The sequence below is a fragment of the Chrysemys picta genome, chromosome 4 (assembly GCF_011386835.1).
Source record: "Chrysemys picta bellii isolate R12L10 chromosome 4, ASM1138683v2, whole genome shotgun sequence".
NCBI classification, from domain to species: Eukaryota; Metazoa; Chordata; order Testudines; family Emydidae; genus Chrysemys; species Chrysemys picta.
Genome location: NC_088794.1, coordinates 32458671 through 32470835, shown reverse-complemented (window position 1 = coordinate 32470835; position 12165 = coordinate 32458671). Strand labels below are relative to the sequence as shown.

The 12165-nt window shown below is 38.5% G+C and overlaps 1 protein-coding gene across 2 annotated transcripts in view; it reads left to right on the top strand.

The window, feature by feature from the left end:
• LOC101951023 (choline kinase alpha) overlaps positions 1–12165 on the top strand; it is a 36684-nt gene that overhangs the window by 13614 nt on the left and 10905 nt on the right. For both annotated transcript variants that reach the window (XM_065591985.1, XM_005307300.5), the window contains exon 3: positions 6677–6730. In XM_065591985.1, coding sequence (XP_065448057.1) covers positions 6677–6730 — 54 coding nt within the window. The remainder of the gene's footprint in view (positions 1–6676; positions 6731–12165) is intronic.

Genomic DNA, 12165 nt, shown 5'->3' with positions numbered 1-12165 from the left:
CAAAATCGGTTATAGAGATTGATATTCTTATAATTCAGTAAATGATTTTCACAGTAGAATAACTTAATTTTATAGCTTTAATTTTAGTCTATCTTAAAAGTCAGTAGTTTTGAGTAGGAAAATGGACTGCAAAACTTCTGTATTTGAGTAATGGAAGAGCAGAACTTCTATCTCTTTTAGTAACAAGAGGCTTCGAATGTAATTGTGTATTGAAAAAGTTTGGAAAAACAAACTACAAATACTAGCGCTTAGTCACCTGCCTCTTTTCCCTCTGGGTTTTTTCTTGACTTACCTCTTTTCTGCCCTGTTCATAAAGGAATCAAAACAAGATTTTGGGCTTTAAAATCTAAGGACTAATTTGTCTAAATTTGTTAAATCATTTAAAACTGTACAATCAGAACTTTTCTAACCTTTTTCGTCTTGGTGTTGAAGGATCTTTTGAGATGTCTAACTTCCTTTATTTCCGTAGTGGCAGTGAAATGACTGCTCTTGTTGGTGCAGTTCACTAAGGGTTAAGTAAGCAGTGAAAGTCCTAAGGTAAAACTTTCAGATTGCATTGAGGTTCACAATTTCTGTCGACAAACATTTGTCTCTTCCAGCACCTACATCTTAAACTCAAATTAAAACAAGCAAACTGCATTTTTTTTTTAATTGGGGTATTTTGAAAGCCTCACTTAGGATTGTAGTGAATTTCTGGTGGCATAAACTAAAATGTTTAAGCATGGTTATAAAGAACGCGTGAACAAAATTCTTCCCTTTTTAGTGATAATTAAAAAGTAGCACTTGCTCAGTTAAAAAAAAAATATAGATTTTATATATATATATATTATCTATCTATCTAGAAATAGGGACATTAGTTGAGAAGTTTGTCAGTTCTGGGGCCTAACCCTAAAATTATTTCTTAAGATCCAGTGATAGTTTCAGAAAAATAAGTCACCACTTGTAAGTTCTAACTCGTTTTGCCGCCTTTGCTGTAGCGGTTTTGAACACTTGTCAGTTCCAATTTCTGTTGAAATTGGTGCACAAAGCAAGCTATGCTAGGTCCCCTCATTCAGTGAAGACTGTATTCATAATAAATAATAAAGGAGTGAAACAGAGAAAAGTAGGTGACACTGACTTTTTAAATGAAGGATACTGGCACCACTACTTCCAATACGAGCCACCTTTGGGAGAACCATTTATTGCTAATAAAAAATGATCCCAGTTTGCTATTATGAATTTTGGAAGACACAAATGTCAGTACATATAACTCATCAAATATAAACCATGCCAGTTGGTTAAAGCTGCCACACAAGGATAGCTTTGTCCTTCCTTTGTCATAATAGTTTATATGTTTAAGAAATTTTCTGTGTGCATGAATGTGGGGTGGAGGGTGGAGCTGAACTGGCTTGGCCATTATGAATGGTCTCACTGGCATGGATGTTTATACACATCAAGGACTTCTCTTGAGTATATCCTTGAGCAGATCTTTATTTTTTTTTAAAAGAGGACAAGTATTTGTGCTTGTGAAAGGTAAAAATACTAACCACGTTAAAATTGAAGTGTTTGAGGCACAATGCAGATATGTCACATACATTCAAAGTAAACTAATGTCTTTTGCTGCTTTTTTTTCTCATTCCTGCCCACAGAGCTAAATTATTATGGGAGCATTTAACTTTAAAACTTCTCAATGCAACCAAGTGACTATTGAATTGTTGTCTATCTTGGTGTATAAACTACTGAACTGAAAGATTTGCTAAAGTGCACTTAATGTTTTGGACTTTGAGACTAGATTTTATATGCAGAACATTCTAATATTGTGTGCTGTTTTCCTATTTATATTCAGAATTAAATCTCCCTCATAAAAGCTCCCACGTTACTACAACAGTTGGTACTATAACTTCAACTTAATTTTTTTATTTATGTAAGTTCACCTACCAAAAGATGACTTGGGGGATTATGATTCACATTCCCATTTTTCTGTCAAAAGAAGTATAAACTCAGCATTACTGAGGCTTTGTTTAACAGCCAAAACAAATTCCTACATATAAATGAAGAAAAGGAAGACCTGGGAACTCTAATGTTCTATCTGGTCTCTAACCTTTCATTCAAGCAAACAACTGAACAAGTTGAAATGGTTGCCACATTTCTGTCAAAAATTGTTCCATACCTGCCTTGCTGCCTTTTATTTTTTGTAACTAAATAAAATGCAGACTGCTGTGTAACTGTAATTATCAATGTTTTCTGTGATTGTTGCTGTTTTTAATGTCTGTTTGTAGCATGGAATAACTAGAAATCCCTGGCACTGGCAGATAGCTTGAATGAAGCCAAGCACCTCTTACAGGGGATATATTTGTGTTGGGTGGAGTTAAGGGTGTTCTGAGGGTAATGTACCACTTTAGTTGTATATGCATGTGTTCTCTGCTGCAGGCTTGCCCATGCGATCGTGCCTAGAGCACTCTGGTTTCCAGGTGACAGACACGATTCACGGTATAGTATGAGATCTCTGAAGTTGGAGCATTCTCTACAGCTTTCATTTTTTTTAGTTCCAGGTTTTGATATGTTTAGAAAATAGTAAAACTTAAGTAGTACAGCTGCTATTTATGCTGTCTAAATATGTAAAGAGTAACTTCAAATACCAAAATATTGCACAAAATAGTCCCCATTCCTTTCCTCTGCTCCCTCATTAGAGAATGGTAACTTTGTCTGAAGTCAAGAGGATTAGAGATGTCTTGATATAAGGCAGAGTTCCTACTGGAGGTCCTAAAAAAACAAAAACAACCCACCACTTCCCAGTTGCTAAGATTTAGATGAAGTTACTCTGGTTTCATTTCATTCAGATTTGCCTAGGTACAAGGACAACACAACACAAGCTATAATTCTTTTCAGGTGGAACTCAATGTCTGAATCAATATATTTATTCCATTCTGCTTAATAGAGAACTCTGGGCATCCCTCTTATCAGGTAGCTTGCATACCATTTTCACCATCAGACTTGAGTCCAAGGAGGACTTCAGGTTTCTGCTGGTACTATACACAATATCTTTCTTGGTCATGAGTTGTACTGACCAGATTTCAGGGTTTGAAAATGTTTCCATTCTGTGACTCAGTATGCATTTAACTCTTTTGGCCACTTGAAACCAAGAGTCACCAGCAAGGGAATAAATCCACGAAGTTGCATGTTCCAGTGCTAGAAATGAGCTTGCAAACAAGGAGCTGGGGACTATTGCTAAAGCATAACAAGCTTCACCACCCTTATAGGCTTGTGCTGACAATAGGCTGACCAGACAGCAAGTGTGAAAAATCTGGATGGGGGTGGGGGTTAGTGGAGCCTATATTTTAAAAAAAGCCCCAAATATCGGGACTGTCCCTATTAAAATCAGGACATTTGGTCACCCTAGCTGACAAACTCACTTCCTCCAAAGACTCAGGGTTGTGTTAATTCATCTTCCAATAGAAGCCAACTTGTCCAGTAAATCCTGGGATATCAGGATGAAAATGCAAAATTTAAATTCTGCTTGTCAAACTGGCATATGTGATCAGTATAGATATAAATCAGTCATGTTCTTAACACTTAAATTTAGACAGTGACCCAGTCTTTGCCATCTAACAAAGAAGCCTTCAACCATCTTTGCCATCTAACAGAAACCTTCAACACAGGTTAATAGATTCTGTATAGGGTTGGAGTGGGAAAAATTTAAAGATTAGTTACTCAAGATCAAGGGTCGGTTTTGGGCGGGTGGGGAGAAATCACCTTTGGCTACTAGCTCTAAAGACTTGCAGCAACTTTTCTACCACCCCACCTCCCCTCCCCCCTGCATCTTAGTATTAAATAGTTGTCCTCACTGGCACCTAGTAACCTTGAATTTATTAGGTTTACTTTTAATCTGCTTTATAAGCAAACTCCTTTCTGCAAGAACACTACTCTGTAGTCTTACTTTAAGAAATGGCCCACGACCACCTTATACATGTTCTGAAATCCATTTTATATGTTTTACAGTTAACAAAATATTTCCCTACAGAAATCTTGGGAGCCAATCCTGGTTCTCTACTTCAAATAGTTCATCACTTCTAAAAATCTCTTCATTGCTCTTAAAGCAAACATAAGATCAATAGCATTGGCTCTTCTAAAAACTAGAGTTGCACTTCTTGAGCTTCTGATCACTTGTGAAGTGAGCTCTGTTGTGGGAAAACTGCGTTCTTGGTGGCTGTTTGGTCAAGAGTAGGAGAATTATATGCACTGTCTGTTCTGACTGGTGGTGCAAGAAAATAGTTGTGTGCCTCAAACATTTTTACAGGTGACTTCCTGATTATCTCAACTAAAATGAGATTTTTTTTTCTTAACCTCCAATATCTAAGCCTTAAAGAAACTTCTCACAAAAAGCTCAGTCCACAAGTATTCACTAGTTAAAGAGCCTCCTTGACAGACTATAACAGGAGCTTTATCTAATTTGCACCATGACTAGATGGATAGCCATCTGTGTACTACTCAACTCTAACCCTCTTTTCATAATTGCAAACCATTAATTTAATAACTTTTCCACATTTCATCTTCTGCCTTGCTTGGACACTTCTAACATTCTGTGCTGAGGTAACCAAAAAGAAAGAATGCTGCAGAAGTCTCATTTTCTGATGAATCTGCAGTACACAGCCATCATTACTTTCTCCTAAAGATATAGTACAGTAGATGCCATTAAGATTCTCAGGCACCCATCTGAAGAATACTCATACAAGAGTACTGACCAGTCTCTTGATACTAGTATGAACCAAATAAATTGAAAGTGATACTTATTCAGGTCTTGGAAAAAGCCATCTAATCCACTTAACTTCTGATAAACTGAACCATTCTAGGAGCATCATGAAGCAGGAAAGACTCCTGGATGGTGAGTAACCCTTTGGCTGTTCCAGGAATATTCAGTAAGATGCAATAGTGGTATTGACATAGGACACACTTTTCAGAGGAGTCCTCTTGTACAAGGCCTAACATTATTGCTTAATTACACATTAGGCTCAGTGGGTGTTTAAGACTAATTAATTTCATTGGAAGGAATATATACTAATTTAGTAGCCTTCATATTGTTGTCTGCTAGGAGCTTAGTACCTTAGTGGAATAGGAAGTACTTTCTGACAGATCCTTGATTATATCAACTACATCCTTGCTGTAACTTTTGAAATAAATACTGTAGCTGTATAGTTTGTGTAAATCATTAGTTTGCTGTGTGGTACTTAAGACAGATGGTGATGCTTAACTTGTATTTTGTTCAGTCCACACTTCCACCCTTGGTATGGCTATGTTGTTAGAGCTTTGAAACAGAATGGTATACTCACGGTTCCATGAATCAAATGTTTCTATTCCGATCATGAGATGGAGGCTTCCTTTATGGGCCTTCACACTTAGTGTGGTTTAAATACCCAAACAGCAACGTTGCAGCAGAATTGCAACATCAATAGCAGCCACACAAAATGCTGAATAGAACTAAGCAAATATTTGCTTACTTGTTGCTTTGCCTTCAAACCCTTAAGAGACTACGGTTTTTATTCCCATTTGCATTTTAAATGTACAAATTTATTAAAAGCATGTGCCACTGAGGGTTCAGCTGCTGAGGGCATGACTTGTTAATGTTTTGAAATTGCTTTATGATGGCTATTAACAAACATAGCACCATGCATTACGCATGGAACTGGTTAATTGTTTGCTTTGTATTCAATTTCATCAAGGCATCTTATTTTCGAACAAATTTTGTGCATATATGTGGAGGACACCCTCCACATATATGCACACAATTTGTTGGAAAATTTAAGTCCTAGATTTACAAGAACCTACAGTACGTGTAACAAATAGCGTACACATATAGTAGAGCTTAGTGATTAAACTTTATCAAGTTTAGTATTCCTGAAAGCTAAAAGGTAATCTGGTTATCTAGATATAGCAAAACAGGTACTCTGCAAGCTTTCTAGTGTCACTCTGCCAGTACTTCTCTCTTCAGACTTGTATTTAATCTGGCTATGATGTATCTAAGGGTAGGACCATATTTTAAAGGCTGCAGCAGTACAACTATACATGTGCCGCTGTATCGTTTTAGTGAAGATGTTACTATGCTGACAGGAGAGCTTTTTCTTATAGTTAATCCAGCTCTGCAAGAGGCAGTAGTTATGTTGATGTGAGAGGCACTCCCGTTGACCTAGCACTGTCTACAGCAGGGGTTAGGTCAGTATAACTGCGTTACTCGGGTGTGGATTTTTCGAAGCTCTGAGCGATATAGTTATACCAGTGTACGTTTGTATTGTAGGTCTGGCCTAAATGTCTTCACTGTTAAACATCCCTCCTGTAAGTAAAGTTTCCAAAGTAAAATGAACATTTCAATAAGAACTTAACATTTAAAAAGATTCTTCTAAACTTTCAATAACCAATCAAAATTCTGTCTGAAATATTGGAAAATACTTGGCTTCCAGTATATTATGGGAGTGGCTTGATCTCAATGGCACATCCTTTTGAAAGCTTTGGCGTGAACTACTGTATGTAGTGAGATAAGAGCGGTGTGGTCAGATGTTGGAGACTAGTGTTGTAGATATTACTGATTAAGTCAGTGGAGAGTTAAATAGTTAACTGTAGCTGGTTTTATTTACTCCCTCTATTCTGGTGGTTGCTAATTATGTTGGCTTTCATCTTCTCACTATTTAATTTTTCTCATTCATAGAGGTCCTGTAATAAAGGAGGATCAGGACAGGCTCAGAAGGAAAATGACTTGCAGGTAAGTAATACCTCTGGTTAGTTTTGCATTCTATAGAGGTGAAAATAGGAGCACATTTCTGTCTCCTGTGTGCTCATCATTCCAGACAGTCTAATAGCCTGTCTCAACATGGGTATGTGTGACCACTGTTGCTCTTGGAATTGTCTCCCTTTTTCTGAGCCACTGATCTACAAAAATGGAGGTAGTTCAGCTATTTGCTGCCTTTCCCAATCTTTTCCTTCATCCCTCCAGTGCGTTTGGTTAAAATCCAGAACTTGGACTCAATTTTCTGTCTGCATGCCAAGGAGACTTGTGACTGGAATAACACTTAAGTCCTACACATTGTCTTGGAGTTGTCAAAATATTTCTTGCATATAAGCTAATCCTCTATAATGTTTAAAATGGAATTTACTCTTATATAAAATACCATTTGTGCAGGATTCTCATTCCTAGTTCTTAACTCCTTGGTACCAGACTGATAGAACTCCCTAGGCAGTCCTTTGTCCTGAGTAAAGAGCAGTAGAACATGCACAGTGGCCTGCAGAGCACCTGGTTCAATACCCTTCTGCTACCCTCAGTCACTTTCTTCTTGACCGTGGTTGGAGAGGAAAGGAAACTCGTAAACTCTGCTCTAATGTAAAAATACCAACACCTTTTTTCATATCCCCTTGCCTTCTAATCATTCCATTTGAAACTTCTAAATTCTTAAGTATTTTGCCTCCAGCACTTGGCATATCTTCTGGTGGTTGGTTATCTTTTTGCATTTAGGCACCTGCTTTGGTGGCTCCACATAAAAGACCAAGGTAGAAGATAAGTGTCAACAGCTCTGATGCAATCCATGCAGCACTGTATAGAGGACTCCAGAATTTCTACCCTCTACATTTGTGTGCTCTGACAAAATGTCTATTCTGGGTATTTGATATGATTGTGGATTTAGTCTTCTGCCATAAAGGCCACAGAATTGGCTTCAGGACATTCCTCTTGTGTCTTGGGGCACCTGGCACTGGCCACTGGATACTGGGCTAGATGGACCTTTGGCCTGACCCAGTAGGGCCATTTTCATGTCTGCAGGCTAAAAATTAACAGGTCATGTTATACTGCCTAAAATACAATACAGAATCTTTTTTTCAAAGGCATTTGGGTAAATCATTAACCTAGTAATATGGCAGTTTCTAAAGGGCCACTTAATCAGATTTGAGATAAGCTTGCCTCTAGGTTTAAACTGCAACATTAGACCTGGAAAAATTTCAGTATAGATAAATAGTAAGGCTTTGTAAATATCAATCTGTATGGTAATGTGACCAGATTTTCAAGTGTGCCTTTTATTCACGAATTCTGAATACACGTGGATTAGTGTATGAAAGGTAGAGAAGCAGGAAAGGTTCATCAGCCACCCTGTTTTTGAAGGTCCATAGAAGAACAACACTGACCTAGCTTAACAGTTATCCTATCTCTAATGCAGTCTTCCAGAACTTGTCCTATAATTTGTTCTAAAGCAGGCTAGTCCCTGTTCTTAATGTAATTTTTAGTCCAGCAATAAAACAATGTGCACATTTCCCTCCCAGCTTTCCTTAGGATGAAACAGTCAAAATATCTAATGCCCAAGGAATATTTGACAGACCTAAGTCCAAGGAAAGGGGGTGGATTAGTAGAAATCCAGTCAAATATCTTCAGAGATGTAGAATTAGATGAGCAGTCTCTTCAGCTTTGTCTAAGCAAATATCTAATTGGGTACTTGCCTGGCCACATCACCATATTATCCAAGTACCTTCAGAGGAGTGTGCTGCTTCACCACCTAGAAATATGCAAGTGTGACTATCCAGATGTCATTCATTTTGGATCTACAGCATCAGTTTACTTGAAGCTTTAAAACTTAGATGCCCCAGGGTGCATAGTCATAAATAGGCTATTTGTTAAAAATCTGGTGCCTCTGCTAAAACTTACCTTGTTGAATGTCTATACTAACTTGAATTTTGGTGCTTGGCAAAGCCTCAGCAAGGGCATGTGAAACTATGGAGCGTGTGTGTTTGTTAAATGCATTAATTCTGCCTCAGGAAACTAAGATGGAGAAGCACTGCATGAAAGAAAGGGGCACAACCATTATGTGCTGCACATGCCCTACTCATCAGCTTTGCCATTGGAAGTATTTTGAAATCTTTCCTTGTATTTTAACTCAATATGCTAAATACTTGTGGATATACCTGTCTTTCTGTCCTTCCTATCTTGCACTGTAGAATATTAGAGATTTGCAAGAAGGCTTTCACCAGAACACCTTAAAACTAGTACAAAAGCTTCCCTGACAAGAATACCTTCATTCTAAAGGTTACTCACTATAGTATCTGATTGCCATGTACATACATTTCAAAGTAAGAGTCCCTCAAAAGACCTCCCAAACCTAGATTTAAGTTGCTTACTAAGAATCCAGTGTTGATGGTATATTTCTGATGGGGGGCCATTCTAACATTCAGGTTAGGAGTAATTTTGCAGAGGAAGATCAGTCAGTTCCCACTGTTTCTGCAAACATTTGATATGTTGGGGAAGGGTCTTTGAGAGCAAAGGATTTGGCAGCAGGGGAAATCAGGGGAGCATCTCCTTTGGACCACCTGAAGGCTGCAGGAGGGGAAGAGAACCTTAAGAGATTTAAGATGCCCATACACCGCCTACAAGCCTTAGACATATTGGAGGTTATCCTGACCCCTAGTTTGACTGTCAGTGTAGTTGAGCAGACACCAGTGTATCCCTACTTGGTTCATGTGCTCATGGATTTTTCTTTCAGCTGTGAGGGCTAGAGCCTGAGTCAATACGGCTGTAGCACAAATGACAGTACAAATACAGTGAGGCCAGGGAAAGCATTGTGAAGTCAAAGCTCTGAAAAACTAAAGAAGTATGGAGAAGACATGAGCCAGGAGCCCAACAAATCCAAAAGAGAGCTGCTGGATGCAGGAGCAAGGGAAGAGGCAGACTCCAGAGTGTATTTGCCCCTGTTAAAACACTTGCAAGGAAAAGGCATTCTGCACGCCACTCTCTGAAACCACTTTTTTCAACCTGTCTAATGCCAAAAGTTATGAAGAGCACAGTATGAAAATTTGTCCTCATTCCCTATGTTGTGTAAACTCTTCTGAGCAGAGGCTGTCTTCCTATGTTTGTACAACTTCATCAGTATCCTGATCAGCCCTTTGGGATTTAATGTAGTACAAATAACTGCCATAACAGGCAGATCCAAAGTGGTCTTCTACTTTTATGGTTTGTACATCTTTATAGAGCTAATCTTGCACATGGTGGCAGCTCAACTTCTGTGATGTTGACCTTGAGTGTTGGGCAATGTACAGAAAGATCTAGACAGATCATGGCTGATTTCTAATTCCCTTCCATCCATATAAAAATACTGGAGTTGACTGTGTTCATGTCATGCTGCTGCTGGGATGTTTCCAAGGAGAGGTGGCTTTTGTAGAAGTTTTTAATGTTTTTTCAAATGTAGTACTTGCATATCAAATCTATAGATTAGATATGCGTTTTGGTTTATTGTATCCTAGAGATGGAGCCAGAGTCTTAATATAAATCTATTTGCATTAGGGTTTTATAAGACATTGATTTTTTTTTTCTTCCCACCTTTGTTTTGCAAAGGGTTTTTATTACCTTATTCCTAAAAATAACTAGGTCTGTTGCTGATAAAGAATGACCAAATAAATTTGCAAAGGTGCAGGGAAAACTGGTCTGAAGTGTGCCAATTAAGGATACACTGAGTATTCCACTTTGGGTGACTAAATGTAGTTTCTCAAAGTAAAATTTTCACCTTTTTGTCTATGGCTGTTTGGACTAGTGCACTTCTATTTTAAATGCTGAGCACCGTAGTTAAGTGTAGATAGTATTATGACTTTGTATTGCATGAGATTGATCTACAGTGTTAGGATACCTTAATGCTGATATTCACTAGTATTTATAGCACCAGTTCAATTTACCATCCTCCTGTTCATACATGGTCTGCAAGGTTGTCACAAGTAGAATAATTGTAGATGGAGGTGTTGGAAAACCAAAATTGATTGGATTTAATGTACATCAGTTTTGTGTAACCTAGCCTTGGCAATGACTTGCTTACCATAAATACTTTGTGGTTCTCAGGGTATCCAGGAATGTGAGTGACCTTGTTATCCCTACCTACAGTTAAAGGGAGTCTTACCTGTGGTAGGCGGGTGTGGTTGAGGACCTAACTAGCTATCAGCCACTCAAGCATTCTCCTCCAGGCTATGCCAACCCTATCTTTGCCTTGAAGGTTAACAAGAGGTACACCCAGTCCCCGAGTACCCTTCAAGCATATTCTTGTGATATCCAACCCCTGGTGCTGGCTACTCACAAAAATCCCAGATCTGTTCCCAAAGGAAAAGCATACCCCAGTTTGCTAGTTATCTTGTATCATGGGTTCCTGTATGATGTAAAGCACTTGTGAGCACTTAATAAATAAACCTTTTGTTTTATTTTGTTTTTAGGGAAATCTCCATCTCTTCTTAGAGTATGATGGAAACAAGTCATTACAATACAAAACAAAATGCAAACTAGGTCCTTAGTTAACCTTCTTTATTAGATAGGAAAGGTTTCTCCCAAAAGTTTAGACTGTTGAGTTAGACTTCACAGGAACCAGGATCCATTCTTTAATGAAACACCCACGCTCAGCAAGATGGCTCTACAGTGAATGGGTACAGGACACCTTTCCTTACACTGTTCTAGTGAAACTTTATTCATAGCCAGGGGAATCTGCTGCCTGCCATAAATGTTTCTTTTCACCACAAGTGGTCTCAGTGGTTTGCAGTTGTCTTTGATTTTCCATTGGCTGTATGGGGATAAGGCAAGGATAAACAATGGAACTTTGCATTACATTATTGACTAACCAGGGAAAAGAGGACATCTCCTCCCTCTCACTTGAATGGGGATCTCAGATCTGATTCTTTGTTGACTGAGTTTGCCTTATGGTCTTGTAGTAACAGTCCTTCAAGCGGTTGCAGACATGTATACGAGACAGATCTGTGCATGCCCAGCACACCAAAGCCAGAGAACTTTGCCTAGCAGTAGCTATAACAGTGATGCTCATGTCCTTTCCTCATAGCCTCTACCGTGGCTATATAAAGATGGTGCTGCTCCAATCCTCCTCTGTTCCTTCTCATTACCCATGGCCAGAGTTGGAGTGTTCAATGTGGCATTTTCTTGATGTTGGTTTTATTTGTCTTCTGAGGCTTTCTTGTAAATAGTTTATAAAGCTTGAGCATATTGATTGTATCCTGGTTAATTAGTGGTGTTACTAGTAGAATGCCTTCACCAGGAGTCAAACTGTCTATCATGTGGGGTGGTTATTCCTAACACTGATCCACACGCAGGTTGTTCACTGTGCTTGAGAGTGGCACATTAAATAAAGGTGCTCCATCTTCAAATCTTTCAAAAAGAGAAGGCAGGTTGCAAGGGACTTG